This window comes from Cariama cristata, unplaced genomic scaffold, assembly GCF_000690535.1.
Source record: "Cariama cristata isolate BGI_N322 unplaced genomic scaffold, ASM69053v1 scaffold22755, whole genome shotgun sequence".
Taxonomy (NCBI): Eukaryota; Metazoa; Chordata; class Aves; order Cariamiformes; family Cariamidae; genus Cariama; species Cariama cristata.
This window is the reverse complement of record NW_009618438.1, coordinates 6,975-26,830: the sequence shown is the minus strand read 5'-3', so window position 1 is coordinate 26,830 and position 19,856 is coordinate 6,975. Positions and strand designations below refer to the sequence as shown.

The 19,856-nt window shown below is 39.9% G+C and overlaps 1 protein-coding gene across 1 annotated transcript; it reads right to left on the bottom strand.

Moving 5' to 3' along the window:
* Nucleotides 1-7,618: 7,618 nt before the first annotated feature.
* Nucleotides 7,619-19,201, bottom strand: TRAF6 (TNF receptor-associated factor 6, E3 ubiquitin protein ligase). The gene is made up of 6 exons (XM_009700863.1): nucleotides 18,906-19,201; nucleotides 12,545-12,695; nucleotides 11,776-11,934; nucleotides 10,817-10,888; nucleotides 9,360-9,437; nucleotides 7,619-8,500 (listed from the first exon to the last, which is right to left on the bottom strand). Exons 1-6 carry the CDS (start codon nucleotides 19,199-19,201, stop codon nucleotides 7,619-7,621), a joined length of 1,638 nt encoding a protein of 545 aa, XP_009699165.1.
* Between the last annotated feature and the right edge of the window lie 655 nt (nucleotides 19,202-19,856).

The window sequence follows — 19,856 nt, the reverse complement described above, 5'->3', positions numbered from 1 at the left end:
CGGGCTGTCTGAAAGCAGCGTGCAAGGAACCAGGGAATGCGCCGTGGGCATTCAGCTCTGTCCTGCTATGACATTATTTGGTCACAGTGTTTGGTGGTCTGACCTTCCCTTTCCCAACAGTACTGACTCGCCTTTCAAGAGCGTTGTGTTTTCTAGCCTTATAAAGTCTGAACTCCTTCCCTTTCCAGGGGGATCCAAAAAAAAAAAAAAAAAACCCACAAAAAAATCCAGGTGCCATAGCTGAAGCAAAACAAACAAAGCAGATCAGTGAGTTGAATTTTAACTTTTGAGTCACTTTCTGAATTTTAACTAGAAGGATGAGGACAGGCACATCCCGATATAAAGGACTTTGGCATGAAGAACCCCAAGCGTTAGCCCAAGGAGCTGTTCCCAAGAGGTGAATCACACTGGAGACACTTATGTAGGTTAAGTCTAAACTCCACGCTGTGGGAAGTTTATCCCACCTGGGTGTGATACTGAAACTAGGAGAACTTGTACGTGTCACTTGTTCCTTGGCAGCACCTTGGGTCCTTAGCACCCTGTTCGCAAAGCCCAAGTTCATACCTGGCTAAAACCACCACTTTTATTAACGGTAGCAACAGAAGCAAAGTGAAATCTTGCAGCGAAACAAGTCCATGAGTGCATACATAAATACCGCACTGGAAATAAAAACGCTAAGCTCAAGGCTACTGCTGTAGGCCTTGAGAAGCCAAACTCACGGCCTCCACGTGGCCCCTTCGCCCGACGCCCTGCTGCCACGTGAGCAGCCAGCCAAGAGGAGCATCTGCCTGCTGCTGAAGACAGACGGGAAAACCAACAAGAAACCAAGAGCGGTCTGGAGCAGAGGAGGCAGGACTCGGCAGAAAGCAAGCTTCTCCGCAGATCAGGTGAGATAAGGTAAGGTTTGTCTTCTTGCCTTTTTTTTTAATTTTTTTTTAATTTTTTTTTTTCAGCTGAGTTTCATGGAAATCAAGTTCTGCCTGGGAATTTTCCAAATTTTCCAAAACTGTCAGTACCCAACTGCTGAAACACAGCTCTTTACGCCTTGGCCCCTTCATTGCTGAGTGTGGGGGGGTAAGGCTCCCGGAGAGTCACCCGAAAAAAACCCATACGTGTGGCTTTTATGACTTTGTTTTGCTGTGGGCTGGCACCTGTCAGGGCTGGCTAAGCCAAGGCGAACGGGCTGGTACCTCAGGGAGAACCCATCAGCCGAAAAAAACCACCGGAGAGCAGCTAGCTCCGGGAGGCAATGAAGAGCTGGTTGGGACAAAGGAGCAGGATGAAATCCCTGAACTCAGGAGCCTTCATGGGCTGTATCGCCTCCGCGATCCAAGAGCACAAACCGAAAGGAAAAGGAGGTTCATCGGTCGAGGCTGGGACTGCAGCTAATAGGGAAATTATTTTTCTGTTTCACAGGCTCCTCCTCTCACACAGTTTCAGAAATTTTCCTATTCTGAGAAGAAAAAAAACAAACAACAAACCACAACCAAACCCAGCCTTTCAGAGCTGTGAAACCCAAGCGCGCGTTTCAGTGGAACAAATGGTTTCAAAGAACATGATGGCCAAAAAAAACTAGACGGTGAAGGAGGGCCCCAGGTTTTGAGCAGAAAGATTATCTTCATGATGCCGTATCTCAGTCTTTATCTCCTCCTCCAGCATCATAAAATAGCAAGGTAAATTCATTTTTACAATATCGTGTCTTTTTTGTTAAGAGAAAACTGCGGTCTTTTAGAGGGGGATGAGAAGCAGTGATAACAACGGTTCTGCTTGGAATAAACCAGGAGTGAGGGTTAGACGCAAGCTCTGACTGCTGTTACAGAATCTCTTCCTGCTCCCTTGCAGGCAAGAGGAAACGAAAAAAGAAAATAGGAGAAACGAGGCCAGTTCTGGCTGCGGGTTGCGTTTTTTTTTTTATTGTTGTTTGCAAATTGGCAAAGACTGCAGAAGTAGCACGAACTCTTCACACATTCTGAGCCCTAAGAAGCTTAAAGTAACTCTTAAAGAGAGAGACATGTATTTTTATCAAGGAGGTTAGGTTTAATAGGAAAAAAAACAACAAACCAGTAAAGGAAAAAAAAGACATCCTGAAATTTTGTATTCCAGGTCAGATCCTACAAGAGGGGTGGTGGTGGCTCTGGTGTCCACTCAGTCCAGCCTGGCCAAGCCACCCCTTCCCAATGGAGCGGACAAAGGCTCAGTGGTGGGAAAATGATGCTGGTGAGACAGTGGTGACAGTGAAGTGTGTTTCCTTTGGTCATTTTTCCTTCTAGCGTAACAATTTCCTCTGAGTGGCATGAGTGCAGGTTTAGGGTTGCTGGGGGTTTGGTGCGGTGTTTTTTAGGTTGTTTGGGTTGGTTTTTTTTTTTTTTTTTGAGCTCAAATGTGGAACAGGCAGAATTCATCAGCCATCTTAGTCATTCCATCCAGACAGTCCCAGTTTCCCTACTCACCAGTTTTAGTCCACTGACCTCCCAATCCACGCCTTGTATTTATCGCACATGTTAATAGTTAACCCTCATCGGGGCTAATTTAGTAAGTTTTGTTGACTTCTGTAAATGCTGGCTTAGAAGTGACTAAATAGTCACAGCATCTCGGCAAAAGACGCAGCCCTGAAGAGCTGAAGTCTAGCAGGGAGTGTACTCACCCAGGACCGCGTAGTAAGGAATCGCACAAGTTCTCTTTCCAGATGGAGCAGCCTTAGGTGCTGGGCTGGTGCTTTCTGGGGATAAGTGAGGGAGGAGAGCAACTGGTTTTGCACAAGTAAAGATTTTTTAGCTAAAACTATATGTGTTCTTCCTGTGAAGTTGCTGCAATGAACTGGTATTTGTCCAATAAAATATTTAGTCAGAATATCCTGGTCCACATCCAGTTTAGCAGTACAAACCCAAGTTTTTTCAGAAACGCACAGGTACATGAGACCTTTATATTTACGAGAGCGTGAACAGACTTTTATATTGCCCACATCTTCTATGACTTTCCACCATTCACAGGTGCAGCGGCATGTGCCTATTTTTCCTGTTTAAAAAAAGACCATTCTTCTTTTGATGAGATGAAATAATATTTTAGTGCACTTCAAATTATGGAGCATTAAAAATGAATTAACACAACCGATACCGGTATCACAGTGGATACTGGTATCCATTGCTCACAGAAGGTATTAGGACCAACTTGGATGAAAGATAAAGTCATAATTAACTTGACATTAAATGCACTGCATTAGGTATTTACTAAACGTAATACCACTAAGTTTCCTCAGAAGAATTTGAAGGTCTTGAACATTATAGACTCTATAGGGCATGGAGTCCAAGATCAAGATTTCCCTTCCTGCAGATCCCGTTAAAAAAACGATCCAGAACACATCCGTGGTTGAGATAAATTAGCAGACTGCCATGAAACAAACGCTTCTTTCTCTCACTGACAGAGGAACTCCCTCTGGTTTCTGATCTGAGCATCTTGCAACAAAGCTTCAACCCATAGTTGTTTTTGTGACAACCAGAACAAGCAGGATGTGGCCAGAGGGGTGACAGTGTGCAGTATTTTTTTGGAGCTGCATCTTAAGTTACAGGATGATCATGAGAAGACTTAGCTTATTATCAATTACACTAGCTATGTCTTCGAGTTATAAATAAAAGTATCGCTACCCTTTATAAATCAGTGACAGAAATTTTAAAATCTCGAAATATATTCTTTGCCCTCTTGGTGCTATACGATAGGCGGTCTCCCTCCTTAAAACCCAGCCAGCTCTGAAACCCGCAAGACTGAGAATGTACCACCGAGGTCCTCTATCAGTTAGTCTTTTTGAATAGCCCTCCACATGAATAAAGATGCAACATACAGTGCACAGTTTAATTAGTTTATTTTTTAAAATCCTGTCAGAAATATAGCTGTGCATTAATTACAAAATATATTAAACAATCTATCGATACTTCCAAGGGAACAGGAGTACTTTCATTCTGTTCAAATGCAAACCAATACAACCCTTTAACATCGACCCCCAGAATAATCTTTTGCATCCATCATCAATATATTTGATGTGAACACGTCTCTAAATAAGAACAGAAATGCCACCCTGATTTTATTTCATTAGTAAGTTTAATCCCTTGATAGCAAACATGACCAGGCATATCATGAGACCACATAAAAAACAAGTCTATACATCTCACGTTATCTGAGCTCTCACATATACATTACATACCAACATTTTTAGTAAAATAATTTTCCCTGCCCTGCAGGGGAAGACATTCAGAGGCCAAAAGAAAACACATTTGCAATATATTATAATTGGAAAATTTGTGCCATAGCAGCTTTGCAAATACACGTACTAGAGTGGCTGACTTAAAACACATTCAAGACAACAGAAATTTGGAAGATAAAAGAAGCTAAGCCACTTTCTAAACCACCTTGAGATCCAGTGATGCTGCAAAGCATCAAGAGTTACAGAACCGAAGAACCCCATTCCTGAAGAAATTACACAAGAAACTGGTTAAATCCCCGTATTTCTTTGTATTTGTTTCAGAGACAACTCTTGACACTGCACACCTTTCTACTTCCATTTGGGTAGTTCTAGCAATTAATTATACCTCAATCTACCACGGTAAAATGATTTCTCAAAAGATCAGATCAGATTTGGAGGAAAGAGAAAAGAGGCTGTTTCAGTGAAAATACATTTTCACATAGAAACTGAATCTCTTCGTGCTAACCTTAGAACTAAGTTTGAATAAAAGATAATAGTCATGAAGACTATCCATTGCGATGGTAACAGTGTTCTGCCATTAGCTGAAGATGAGGTTCTTATTTGTAAGAGAAAGCTCTGGAACTGCAGTTAAAATGAAGAGTAGCTTGGAAGGTGGGGAAGAAAGAAGAAAATGGAACAATTAGATGAATAAACATTTCATTAACATTTGTAATTTTTCACAACAGTAAGGTTTAACTGATACTTAGCAAATCAGCTCTGAAAGTGTCTCCTGTAAAACTCTGGCACTACAGTAATCTGGCATCACTCAGAGTTCTACCTGGTGATATTAAAATATAAAACCAGTAGAACAGCAGCAGTGAATAAAGCATTCATGTTACCGAGGCCAACACAGTATTACACACGCAGTAGCTTTCTATTCCCTATTGGTTTGTGCTATTGTACAATACTAACCTGAATCATTTAAACTCCCGAACCTGCCACCAAAGCCAATTTCCTCCCAAAGCAGAAGTCTATCAGATCCAGTAGATAAGGCTCAAAGCAAAAATTCAGTTCATAATGCAAAGCTTCAAAAGAAAAGAAAGTATTAATGCACTTGGTGGGTCTTGGGTATAAACTCTCAGAACACAGACTAAGGACATTTTTGTTAGTATCACTAGGGTTGAGAAAGGAACTGTGGCAGGAAGAAGCTCTCAAATGGCAAGTGTTTCTTCTGCCCCCAGCCCTCCCCAGTATATATATATATAGGAGAATGGTTTTTCTTGGAAAAACATGGATATCTAACACAGCTTGAAAATGACTGGAGAAATAGTGTACAGTGCCTTCTATATATAGTGGGTCTGGGTACTGTCATGTACATTAAAAGCTCTTAGTTAAGACTGGTTTAACTACAGGAATGCTCTAACTGAAGACACTCCGAAACACTTCAGCTAATAGGATGAGGCTATTCAGTATAAAAACTGCTTAAGAGATTTAAAAAGACAGTTTTAAAGCACAGGTCTTCTCCTATTTTGAGCAATATACGCACACTCACCTGTCCTCTAAACACGCAGAATACACTAAAGTCAACGACTGACTGCATCTACCATTAGCCAGGAAGTTCATGTTTCAGCAGTGACAATGCTCCATTGAACACAATCCCTCTTCAACTAACAGGCTCTACCTGCAAAATAAACGTTACTCATCCGGACATGATGAACAAAATGGTAGGTTGGGTCCTGGAACTTTTCATCTCATGCAGGCAGGCAGAGCATCCTCCCAAATCAATATACTACAGTTGTCTTTCATTAGCCTTGTATATATTAAGCATATGCACTTTCCCCAGGGATGATCCCCATGGGATTGGTTTGATGAGGCCAAATAGTTGGAACACCCTTCAGTATCTTTTAAGTTGCAGTGTCGCAAGTCTTCAGGTTGTTTCACTAGCTTCGAGAAATAATAGACATATGCTTAGTTCTTTCTTCGGTATCAGACTGCGTACTTAAGTCATGGAGTAACCAAAACTTTTTTCTTCCCTCCTTTTAAAGACAAGATTCAGAATTTTATCAGCACCATGGTAAGTTAAAATTTTTAGCACCAGTGAACTTGAACTACTCAGCTTTAACTGGTCAAAACTAACATTCATATGGCACACAAACAATCAGTACAGCAAACAATAATACACGCAACATTAGGAAGCTCATGAATTCTTGACATGGTGAATCTAGTGTTCAGTAAAGGAGTAACTATGGAAGCCAGATTTTCTTCCTAAGAGCAAACGGGATTGCAATTTTTCCTCACAGTGTCTAATTAATAAGTTTTTCTTCAGCCCCAAAGTGTTGAGGGTAGCCCAGCTCCTACTGTCAAACGGGACGCCCCACGACAAGGGGAGGCTGATATGGCCAGCTGTCCACTGAGAATTCATAGGAGAAGATACAGGTCATACGTCACCCAGAACACCAAGAGATCACTCGAACAGATGCGGGTCACAAGTTCAGCTTTGGTACAAATTCAGGTTTCGACAACAGTAAAACAAATGCCACATCACCCTATCTAGTTAGTACATACCTTCGCTCATGTATCCACTCACAATCTGAAAAATGTCCAGCCCTAGAAGGAGATCCCACCAGCACATCATTCCAATACTATGCTTTTCTCTCTCTGGTGATGGTGACTGACATTCTGGGCCCAGAGCACACACTTATAAAAAGATTTATCAAAATAAAAAGAATTAGGGGGGCACTTTCAGATCACATTACAAAGATTTCTTCAGTGAACTCAGCTCAGAGTCATTTGGCCTCCACAACACTACCACAAGTCTTTCAGAAATACTATTATCAACTCTACATCGACATGCAACTTCCTGAAGCTAAGTCCGCAGGAGAGAAGGGTCAAAGAGTACCTCAACCCTAGGCGATGTGAGCGAAGTCTTAACCCGACTTCAGATTTCAAGAGAAGCATAGCCAATTCAAAATTCTAGGTAAGTCAATATAGAAACTGTCTCAACTTTCCCAAGCTCTGTGAAAAACAAACAAACAATTTATTAATTTAGCTTTTTCCCTGCTACAGTATCTATTGCAAGGCACTGAGGCGAAAAGATCGACAGGTCTTTTCTGATACAACTTAAGTTTTACCAAACTGATACGTACAGGTACTTCAACAGGATTTTCCTGTAGGCAGTTTTGATTAACAACACTTCACTTAGTTAGCTTGCTACAGAAGTAGCTTATTACTTTAATAGAGAACAATACCAAATATTTGAACACATGACCTCATACAGAAAAAAAAAAAGTATGCCAACAACAAAGTTCTATTCAGGTAAAGATCAACTATGTTGGCAACTACGATCTTTTACAAATGCAGCCTATACGGACAATGAAGCGCACTTGTAATCTGTGGTGGAAGAACACGACTAGTGGCTCCATTCCTCTGGTTAAGACTTACAGGCTACACAGTTCCATCAGTACTGCGAGCCTGAAATCCTTCTCTGCGGAGACTGTTTAAATCTAGACGCGTTAGAACTTCGCAGCGCACCAGAAGGGTGTCATCCTTTACGAAGGTTCTTTGTTTCAAGGTTTGCAGGTGCATGAAAGTCACATAACCAAAACCTTTTGGATTGCGGTGAATTGTTGGTCTCTGGAAGGCTAGTAACTCTGGCTTGGCTTCCATTACTTCTTCATGATTTTGCCTTTCAGGGCCTTCTGATTGATCCAAAATAGAAAGTCGTATAGTGCCTTGGAAAGGCCAAGGCAGATGGCTGTCATATTCTCCCTGCATAGTGTGGACAAACAGAGATATAAAATTAGCACAACGCTGAGCATTTGGTAATTGGATATGCAGGCGCAAACACAGCTTGTAGCCAGGCTTTCCAGTATAGAAGCCAGGACTGTGCATCACAACAGGTCTCTCTTCTTCCTGGGCCTTCTGAAGTCCACTGAAGTTCTCAATCTTCCAGATATAAATACCGTTACATTGCTGTGCCTCCATTTCAGTAATCTTTCCCTCCAAATTTCGGATAGTACGTTTGAGTTCTGCCATGTGAGTGTTCTGAGTCTCCATTTTAGCAATGAGTTCTCTAATTTGGTGATCTTGTCTTACCAGACGACCTTCCAACTGCTGAATAGTTTCTTTGAAGTTTTCAACTTCTGGATTACAATCATACGCAGCAGGCGACACGTGTGAGAAAAGGGCAGGCTCAAAGGGAAGGCCGTTGATGAAGGGTACAGGATTTGCAGCAGTAACACTGATATTTTGAAAACTCTGAGCCATCATTCTCATGTGAACCTGAGTGAACTCCTGCATATGTCGTGCCAGTTCATTCCTTTGCATCTAGAATTTGAGAGATGAGGCATTAGGAACGTATCAAACATTATCTGGAATCGCATCTTAACTGTGGTTCTGAAGAAAATCAAACAACTAGTTGCCTCTGTTGTGCGAGAAGAACTGGCATGTGAATCAAGGACAGGTAATGGGACAAAGTAGCACTTTACCAATGGAGAGCTCCAAATTTAAGATCACTGTTATGACAAATGAGAAAAGAAGTTCAAAATGCCAGTGGGCAAATGTTGTTCAACTCAAAATACTGACATGGTGAAAAAGTGTTAAGTGATAAACATACATTTAGTATTTTCTCCTGTCTTCTCAATCAGCATGGTACTCCCTTTATTGATTTGCTAAAATGCTCCATAGTTCCAAACACCAAGTTGTATGAAAACTGATGCGGAAACAATGAAGGGAAAAGGTCCATTTTTACAAAGAGGTATTAAAAATGAGAAATAAGAGTATCCAGATTAAATAATTTTAGAATTTAATCGGTTTTAAAGCACGGTCAGGTTTTCTTCACTGAACTCTTATGAGTCATAACTGTATTTGGTCACAACTTTGGAAGAAATGCTAGAAGCTACTTATTGACATGAAAGCTGAGAAAACACTCATGGATTAATAAAAGCAAGTTCATCAAGCAAATCTTTCACAGAGTTTTTTTAAATTTGAAAAGGACTTTTGAAAGGCAATGTATTAACATGTTGTGTTTTAGAATTAAGATATCTCAAAACAAAAAAAACCCACACAAACCGCTGAGGATTTGGGCTGGTGAATGAGACAAGAATATGAAAACACATTAAAACCAAACCAAAACAACAAAAACACGCAGAAGGTCTACAATTCATGATTCTGATAAAAGGCTTACCTTTTCAGGACAGCCAAAGGCACTGTAAAAACATGGCACTGGGGCAGTAGGACAGTCATTGTCATAATGGTTAGGCATCTAAAACAAATCAGGTTTGAAGTAAGTTTTTCCATCAAGAATATTCTTTTGTAACATCCTAAAAGAATACAGCTGGATGGCCCCTGAATAGGTACCTGAAGTCAGATCGGTTTATATGTACACAATTTCTCAAAGAAATATGGAAGTTTTGAACAAAAATGTTAGCTGGTGATAAAAATTCTACATCCTCCTTCTATGTACTTTTAACGATTCATTGCCGTTGTTCTTATTAGGTATCAGAAAGCATTCAGGCTTTCTTGCCAGAACAAATGCCTTTTGTTTCTAGCCTATCCTCAGGCTAGATCACAGACCATTTCCTTCCCTTCTGAAGCACTACTTGCATAGAATTGTTGTGTCTCTCTTCCTTATCCTCTTTCTCAAATAGCTCAAGTTACTTCAATTTTTCTTATGATCTGTGTTTTCCAGACCCAATTATCTCACTGCTCTGGATCCTCCCTATCCATTTCCACCTCAAAAGCTGGACAGCTTCTGGTGAAGCCTTACGGGCCCTAAACAGAGCAAAGCATAACTCTGGGTTTTGCAGGCAAAATATCTGTTTATATCACCCAGTATGCTTGCTGTGTTTAAATACCATGATGAAGTAGAACACAAGCTTAATAGAAGTCAGCCATTAATTCCAAACCATTACCTAGTTTAGCATTCTCTGTTCCCTATTTTTGCAGTTCATTTTTCTACCTAACAACAGATTTTTGCCGTTGTTGTTACTGAACTCAATTCTGTTTTTCAGAGTATTTCTCCAATTTGACAAAATCAATCTTTATTTTAACTCAGGTCATTAACATAGTTGCCATCCCATTCAAACAGGGATAGGCTGCAAATTAAATAACATTTATAATTTTCCTGTCAATTAAGATAGTTATTATTGAATAGAAGAAATAATAATGGCTATTAGAATAGTAATGGACAAGCAGAATTCCAGCCAGCATCTACAGTTCAATAGCAAAATGTTTATAGCTCCTTTCCAACAGTGGCTTTCCAATCACAAATTCTGTCCCTCTCTACCCAAATCAAAGCCTTGTCTTCTAATGTCAGCGATAACCACTGGCAGCTGCTTGGTACTCTTTAACCTCCATTCAAGATCAAAACCATGCAGCACGGCCCCTGTCAAGAAGCAGTATAGCTAAACAATGCGATTTGCAGTCAAAAATCCTACATAATTTACCAGACTGCAATTGTAAGCTGGAGTAGCATTTAAGAGAGTATTACACCTGCATGGGATGCAACGTTTTCAGAAAGACAGGTAGAGATTTATTAGCTAGCAGACAAACTGTTTCTTCAAGTTTAATTTCAGATTAAAGCAGCAATGTAAATACAAAACATCTGAGACAGATTAAACACAGAGAAAGGTAGTTTCTTACCTGCTCTCTGATGAGCACTGTGTTGCAATATTCACAAAATACATTCGCAAGTGGGCAGGTTTGGTCATGAAGCTTAGTTATCAAACAGAAAAAGAGAGGAAAGAAAGAATCAATAAAGTTACACAATTTGAGTGCTGATTACCTCTGATAAGACGTTAAATTTTTATTTACATAGTTTCACAGTTGCATACAGCTAAATGCAAAGACAATCCCCTTAACTCTGAACAGTATGTTTTCTAAAATTATGGTTTTTTCCTGGACTTATACAAGAGATGCATAAAGCTGCAGATATTTTATTTCCTAAAGCTCTTATGCTCCAGGGGAGTCTGAATTTATCCAGAAGTTTCTGAAATTCATGTTCAGTTGTAGTGGAACTATATTAAAGGTTTTTTTGTGTTGTTGGACTATGAGGTATTTTTATTTGACAATTCACAATACGGTGTCATAAAATTAATAACCCTTAAGATAAAACAGATCCATATACAGATAAAGAAATGGAAGCTCAAAAAGCAAAGGACTATCCTCAGTATCACCCAAGTAAAAAAGGCAGAGCCAGGAGAAGAATTCAGAAATTATCTTGGTCTTATGTGTTAGCAGATATCCCCAAAAGATGCATCTCCTGACACATCCTTTCTGCCAGGCATAAAAACTGCAAATGTAAATATTACTTTGTATGTTACTTTGGCAGTAGATACCAGCCTCACTGATGGTAAGGCCAAAAAATCAACGGTTCTTACACAAGTCTTTTCACACCACAGGTTTCCCAAGAAGTTTGTATTTAAGCACAATCCTCTTCCTAGCTTTTGCCTGTTCTAGACTAACGTCCTGAGTTTATAGCTTCTCCCCTGTGCAGCACAAAGAGCTCTTTAGACCAAAACTTCTTTTTTTTAAACTTCTGTTCCATTTACAAGCAAACCCATGTGAATGAAGGTTGAAAAACTGAGACTCCTGCTAAGTACCTCTTTATCTTCATAGGCCATAGATGTGGCACAGTTTGGACAACAGACTTGACGTCTCGGACACTCCTGTGTCATGTGCTCTTTCAGATGGTTCTTCTGGAAGGCTCCTTGGCACTGTGGGCATTCCACAGTGGAAAAATCACACTGCAACTGGTGGTCCTGAACAAGAATAAAAGAGGGATTTGATACTACAAACAGGTACTATCATCGCCTCTGTTTTCAAGATAAAGCACAGTACAAGAGGAACAAATTGCAATCTTTCCTTCATGCAAGCAAATCCTTATACACTTACGCTGACCTCACCAACGGCCTGTCATTGTCCCATTACTAAGATCAGGTCTTCATGTATTTAGAGCTTTAAGAATGCTCTCAGGTAAAAATTCAGGTTTATATTTATCCTTTTAACTTCGCACATTGTTTTCCAAAACAATTATTTCAACTAATATATCTAGCTGCTTTGAGGGAATGTTAAACTGACTTTAGGGAACTTCTGTGAAGTGTAGATACAGCTGATCAAAAGACCAACATGAATGATCCTAAAAAGAAAGCTGCATTAGTACAATTTTCGTGCACTATGACGCTCACTTGAGAATCACCGAGTTACAATTGAAGACTCATCAAAAACCAAGTATGTGTAGCTACAGTCTTGAATGAACAGTGCATTGAATCAGCACAAACAGGTATCAGGTATGACCATCTCTGTTAAGTTATTTTGAACTTTTACGTGTCCATGAAAACAAGGTTCCGTATTTTCAAAACCAATTCTCACCTCTAAATGCCTCAGCTCCATCTTCATTGTGCAGCCCTTGTTGGGACACTTAACCGTTAATGACAGTATTTCCCGTTTAGCAAAGTTGTCAGGAAAAAGTTGATTTTCAAGCAGAATTTCGTTGTCTACCGGACATTTGTGACCTGCATCTCTACAACGCAGAAAAGAAAGGAAAAAGAGATTGCAAGTTATCTTTGTCCTTCACTTAGAATACTTTTCACACTAGCAAGACATTAGGGCCAAATTATAACACATTAAGAAAGTCTTTGAAACCAACAGTATTTGTGGCAATGACCAGAAAGTACGCGATGCACATCAGAGAAATGACAATACACAAGTTTCACTAGAGGTGACAGGACTGTGATCACAGCACTTTTCTAACTCAATAGTTTTTATTTGGACAAATGCCACGATAGATACTCTGGAAATAAACTTGAGGAGGATGTAAAGAAATGAAGAACTTACAGTCCCGTTTCTGTAAGTACTTCACATACCTTAAACAAAGAATATTTCACATACTATTTCAAAACAATCCTTTAAAGATTCTTGGATCTTCTCTCCGTTCTTTCTCACTTTATAAACTGCCAAGGTGATCATAGTTGAGAGTAAAAGCAAAAACATCTTTCCCCCCCCACACACACATTCACTATCTATTTGGCATTACTTTTCATATAGCTCATTTCGCTGTTTTTGATGTACAACCATTTGATCAGTTGTGTCATCCTTCAATTTATTTATTTATACTGCAAAGAAGGGTGAAAAAACTCCAGACACAAAAATTACTAGTAACTGTGAAAATTATGGTGGATTTGGAACTGGGTATTGTATCTGAAGCCATTTTAACAGCAAACAGACTGGAATTCAGTGCTAACTGGTCGAAGCTTGCAGTCTGATGTGGAACATGGGTGCATGCAACTTGCACAAGAGAACTAATGGCCTGTTCCACTTTGTCAGGTTCTGTCTACCTGCATTTAAAAAAAAGAATCATTAGAAATGGAGTAAAAAAGGGATCCCTTCCACCAAATTTTCCTTTAACAAAAATATCCAGTATCAGTAGGTCAACATATCTATTCACAATTAAGTAATACAGTTAAAGAGGTACGCGGGATCAAAGCTTCTGAGCTGAAGTGCGAATGGAAACAGCAATAAAATGGAAAAATACATGGGGTGGAAAAATGTCAGAGAGCACTTGTGGTGCAAAGATCAAAGGCGAGATCATTGTCGCTGCTCGCAAGCAGGAGGGGAAGTAGAACCTAGTGGGCTGTGGAGAACAGGAGGGAATTTGTGTTCTTTGTTGGAAAAGGAAATAATTGCTCAGCAACTCCTTCATCAGCAACGCTGCTAGAGGAACCGGGGGGTAAAGCTGAGACTTCAAGCAAAGACAATGAACTTCCCTTCCTAGGTTTTGCTTGCAAGAGCTAGCTCACCACAAGTCTGATAGTCATACTCCTAAACAAGTGGAAAAAAGAAAATATCTAGCATGCTGTTTTGTTTCCTAGCTCCCTGAGCTTCAATCAGCGTGCTGATCTTTGTCACAACCCTGAAATGTTCCCTCACTTTGCAGGCAACCTACAAGAAATCAGTTTTCACACATATAACTTGGTTACAAATACCCTATTTAGTGAAGTGTAATAACAGGTCAGTAGGCCTGCCGATAAGACAGCAGCCTTATTTCTACACAGAAAAGTTGATCATGTATAATAACAGCCAACCACAGATTAATTTTAAATAATGATTACCAGATCCCCAGTTTAAATAACTAGCAGACAAAGGGCAAAATAAGAATGAGTGGCAATTTTCCAATGATTATAGTAAGGAAAGAGCAATAACTTATCGTAGTATATTAAACAGACTTCAAACACTATTTACAAGCGTTGTGGTTGTGTTTAAAAGGCTGCTTAGATCCATCTACAGACAAAGATGTTGCTATACATTTCCTATCACAGAACTGAGTTTATGTACCTCAGTTCTAATTTACATTATAGCGGAGGCTTTCCTGTGCCGGAATTATTTAGCACATTGGAATTATTTATCACCCACAACAGTACCTGTGAAACAACAATCAACTGCTACAAAGTACAATGAATATTCCTACAATTTCACTTGAAACTAAAATAAAGGTATGAAAAGTAAAGCCAGAATAATTTTGTTTGAAGAAAAAGCCTGCTCGGTGATTTTAGCAACTGAGCAGTTTAGCCTAGAAGCTGAACCAGTTGGCATACACTTTAATTGCAGCCATACTGGCTGGCTGATGAACTGTGAGCACCCAAAGCTTTCCTTGCTGCCCCTTGGCAGCTCATAATTCTGCTTTTCCGATAAACAGAGGTTCTGAGACTTGCGAGATCTACTACAAGTCCTAACTCAGCTTTGACCTAAGATACAGGAGAAGAAAGACTAGACTGAAAGTTAATTAGCTACTGCATCTGAACTTACTTCTTCCGAAATTTCTAATCAAGCCCTTTGTAGATAGTAAAATCTGTAAACTATTATTTGTGGTTACTTAGGTAGATAAGCTTCTTCACTACCATGACTCATAGCACTTCAAAGCACTTCAGACAACTTTATTTAAAAAGATGCCAAGACTTCCTGGGAGGCAAACATTTACTGTGATCAAATCCATCTGGTCTAATCATGTCCCTCACACTGCAAGATCTAAGATTCCAGTCTTTAAAAGCTTTTTAAAAAGATCTTTCTAGTTGCAGCCACAACTTCTCCAGCATTGACAACTACAATTGTTTGTGTAAGTCAAAAGAAGCAATTACTCCAAAACTGCTTGTCCATCCTTTATCATTTAAAATCCTTAATCTCTGTGTTCACTTGAGCTAGACAGTGAGGAAATGAGGAATAAACAGAAGCAATTTTTTCCTGATCAAATAAAGGCTGTGACGATCACTTAATGAAAAAAACCAGTACTTAGAGAATGTAAAAATCACTTTCCATTTTTCATTTTAGTTCTGCAGAAGCTTCTCAATGACATCAATTAATATGGTACTGCAGACATTACATACTCCAAATCAATATTGTACTGTAGACACTAAATGCTCCAAATCAATAGCTTCATCCATGGCTCCCAATTAAGCACGCAATTCAGCCCTCCAGGGATTCGGAGGGGTCTGGCACTTTAAGTTGTCTGCTCTGCTTTCACAAGCATTCACACAAACTGCACTCTAAAGAGATTCCAGTGGGGAACAGGGGAAAACATTGACTGTCAATGAAACATCTGAAATAATCACAGAGATGATCTCTAGTCTCCAAAACGAAAAATGCTTTCCACCTGTGTTTAGTATTCACTGGAACAGTCAACACTATCTATAGAAATGAAGCAAAATAGGGAAAGGGTGTAAAAGAAGCAAAAGCTTCTGGTCATTGAAACTGTTTGCAGACCTAAAAATCTGAGCAGAGCAAATGCTCTGTTAACGTAAAAAGGAAGAGAAACCATTTCCCATGCCTGGGGTTTAAGAAGGAAGTTTCTCTACCTGCTACGAGATGTTGCGTTCTGAACACGGGTTCACTGCAGTTCCTCACTCAGTCCTGTGGTAAATTCTAACCAATGACCGTAACCGTGCAGCTCATCAGCAGAAGGATTACAAAACAAGATCACCTTAGCTGTTAAGGATCTGAAAGACTGGAAATGAGGCACCCATTTTTGGTAATTTTAAGTTTAGTCGTTTTCCCCTCAGTTTTCAACCAAGAATTGTGTTGTCTTTGAAATGATTGGTGAGTACATATTTCTAAAGCTCAGGATACTTAAGTACTGACTAATTTACCTTCTGGATTTATAGACAACATACTCCCATGAGAAGGTTTCAAGATTTCGTTTCTTTCTTTCAGAAATACCCAAGAAAAGGATAAAAACTGCTACCGCCAACGAATAGAGCAAGCTCAGAGAAAGCAAGCAAGGAATTCCAAAACGTAATGGCCTGTATTAGTACAAACGCCTAATTCGATACTTACAAGCATGCATGAAATTATGTACGTTAACCTCTTGAAAGAACTGAGGTTGGAACGTACAAAGCAAAGTGAAGCCAACCGCTTGTGCCTAGGGAATGGGATTACAGTCAAAACTGACAGGTTTAGGTTTGGGGTTTTTTTGCCTTCTTCCATGCACCCGTCTGACGCGAATACCACCGAGTGATGCAGTTGGGTAAGGCCTGACGTACTTTTCTTGCAGAAGTAGGAACACAGTGAACAAGGCAAGGGACTAAGGGAGCAGGGTGATCTCAGGGTATGGTTAGTGGAGAACTGAATATCTCTCAGCTTCCTCTGCAGAACCCACAGGCAAGTCACTTTTCATGGGTGAACACTGGTGGCACTCTGTACTCTCTGGACAATGAATTTGCATCCTTTTCTCAAAAATATTGATAAAGCTAATGTTAACAAGAACCATGCTGCAAACACACACAATAAATTTCTGCACTTGCTAGAAAGGAAAATAGCCTGCTCTTTTGCTATCATAAGTAGGGAATGCAAAATTAAGTTTGTCTTCTTATACTCCGCACCAACATTTCCCTCCTTGATCTAAAAGGCATGCCATGAAAAAATACAGTAGCATCAGATACAACACTGGCAGAAGCTACAGAGAAGCCCACAAAACCCAGAAAATACTGTATTCGGAGAACATTGTTGCTGGTATAGTATTTGGTTAGTAAGCTACAAATGATGGACCATGGAGAAAGAGAAATAGAATAGAACTAGGGATAAACAGTATGGCAAACCAATCAAGAAAGCACAGTCCATTCTGCAGGACAAAAACAAAAGCCTGGGAATAAACAACGTTGTATGGCAACACTGAAGAAGTTTGATGATCTTTACACAAAGGTGTGCACAGTAAGGTTGGAAATTAACCAATTCTATACTTGGGTCACATAAAATGAAATAATTTGGATTCCTACTAAAGTACTGTGACATTCAAGCTAAGTAAGCAATTAGTAAGAAAAAAATCTGGCCTCAAGACATGGTTTAGTGGGTTTAGCAGGCATGATGGCATTGGGTATATGGTTGGACTTGATTTTTGAGGTCTCTTCCAACCATAATGATTCTATGATTCTATGCTGAGAAGGAAAAACCCTACAGCATAATAGCTAGCCTTCTATCAATGTGTTCCAACACTCACTGACACGTGTGGGACACTGATGACTGTATTCCAGGTCTGAGGGAAGTACACTCTACCAGTGTACTTTCTGCCCTTCCCTGCTCTTTAAATCATTTACGTTTATGAGCTCAGCCTGTTCTTGCCTTCGTATCTCATTTCCACTCCTCCATATGCCACCTAGTTTCCTCTCTCAATGCTTTGTTCGAGACGATTCCCTCATCACATTCTCTCTTCCAGCTCAACAAGGAAGCAGCTGATTTCAGTGGAGAACTGAAAGCATGAATTGCTGTATCTGCACCAAGAAACCATGTTGTCTGTTTCTCCTGATAACTATAGGCAGCTACAATCTGAGTGTCCTGATTTCGGCTGGGATAGAGTTAATTTTCTTCCTAGTAGCTGGTACAGTGCCGTGTTTTGGATCTAGTATGAGAATAACATTGATACCACACTGATGTTTTAGTTGTTGTTCAGTAGTGTATACTAAGTCAAGGACTTTGCAGCTTCTTGTGCCCTGCCAGTGGGTAGGCTGGTGAGGGGGCACAAGAAGCTGGGAGGAGGCACAGCCAGGACAGCTGACCCAAACTGGTCAAAGGGATATTCCATACCATATGACGTCATGCTCAGTATATAAACCAGGGGGAAAGCTGGCCGAGGACTGCTGCTCGGGAACTGGCTGGGCATCGGTCGGAGGGTGGTGACCAATTGCATTGTGCATCCCTTGTTTTGTATATTCTGATTCTTTTATTATTATTACTATTATTATTATTTTCTTCCTTTTCTGTCCTATTAAATGGTCTTTATCTCAACTCACGAGTTTTCTCACTTTTACTCTTCTGATTCCCTCCTCCACCTCGCTGCAGGGGGAGTGGGTGAGTGGCTGAGTGGCGCTTACTTGCCAGCTGGGGTTAAACCATGGGAAAAGACAGGTTTTATAATTCTGGGCTGAAACTGGAATTTATTTGGAGGATTTGGCTACTTTAAAAAAATTATTATTTAATGTTTACTCAATCAAATTTTTAGATTCATAACCTAGGTAAATTTGTATAAATGGCAAAATATCTAAAGCTCATGCAACCTCCAAACTCGTGACATTTTGGCCATACATGTTGTTTATCAGAAAGCATCTTTAATGAGTTATAAATTCCCACAGTTCTATTAGCACTCACTGGTAATGCACCTGAAGTTCTATTCAGTTTACACTGCCCTTAAACTGCTCTCTTTTGGTAAGTGAATTTCTTCTTAAAAGCAACTTCATAAATTTTCCTTTACCTTATTGATTTGACAATGCAGCCTTTGCAGAAACGGTGTCCACATGGTGTCTGCACTGCCTCCCGAAGAGCCATCAAACAGATTGGACATTCGTATTTACTTTCCAAGGGTGGATCAAACTCCACATCATACCCTTGTGTTTCCTCTGTGAAAGAACTTGGAGGGTTTCCAGTCCCACTGCTGACGCTTACGCTGTCTTCTTTCGCTCCAACGCTGCAGGCACTGGCCATGGCTGCACAGCAGCCGCTTTCCACGTCTCGGGCTCCACAACTGTTATTGCTGTATAGCAAGCTCATAGTAGCTAATCAAGTGCTACGCAGAAACGCTCTGCAAGATGACAAAAAGATGTGTTAATTTACAATATTTCAGGACCTTCCTTTCCAGTCAAGAACAAATTTTATTTCCGACTAGAAACACTGCAACAGTGGTGCGGATTTGGTTCTACTCAAAGTCACTGGTTTTGTTTTGTCCTCAGTTTCTGTTATTTTTACTTATCTTGTGATACATAGGAAAGAGCACTGCACCCTGTCAGCCTAATTCAAACACAAACACTCACACCTTTCTCTAATCTCTTTCATCTGACTACCTAATTTCTGTAAAAAGAGGAATACTCTTTCTCCTTGCTATGTTTACTGAAAACACCCCTTTACCCCTTCAGTATTATCTACTTCTAAAGCATTCAAATATAATTTGCATGAAAAATATTGTACAAAACCAAGTTTTATTGAATGACAATAGCTCAATTCTTTTAACAATTTCTGTATTCAGTGATTCATAGTATAGGTTTCAAATCAGTTTAGGTGAACGTCCACAAATAAAACGCAAGTTCAAGTACCGAAACCAAGCAGATGCCGTGCTGCAAATGAAATTCAAACAGACAGCACCGCTGACAACATTGTAAAACTGCCAATAGGACTTTAAATTGAGTAAGAAGCTACACCAGAGATAAGG

Coding starts and splice junctions, on each gene's coding strand:
- TRAF6 (XM_009700863.1), bottom strand. CDS start 19,201: ATGAGCTTGCTATACAGCAATAACAGTTGTGGAGCCCGAGACGTGGAA. Junction 12,696..18,905: donor TGCATTGTCAAATCAATAAG/GTAAAGGAAAAT, acceptor TCTGCGTTGTAG/AGATGCAGGTCACAAATGTC. Junction 9,438..10,816: donor CAGTGCTCATCAGAGAGCAG/GTAAGAAACTAC, acceptor GATTTGTTTTAG/ATGCCTAACCATTATGACAA.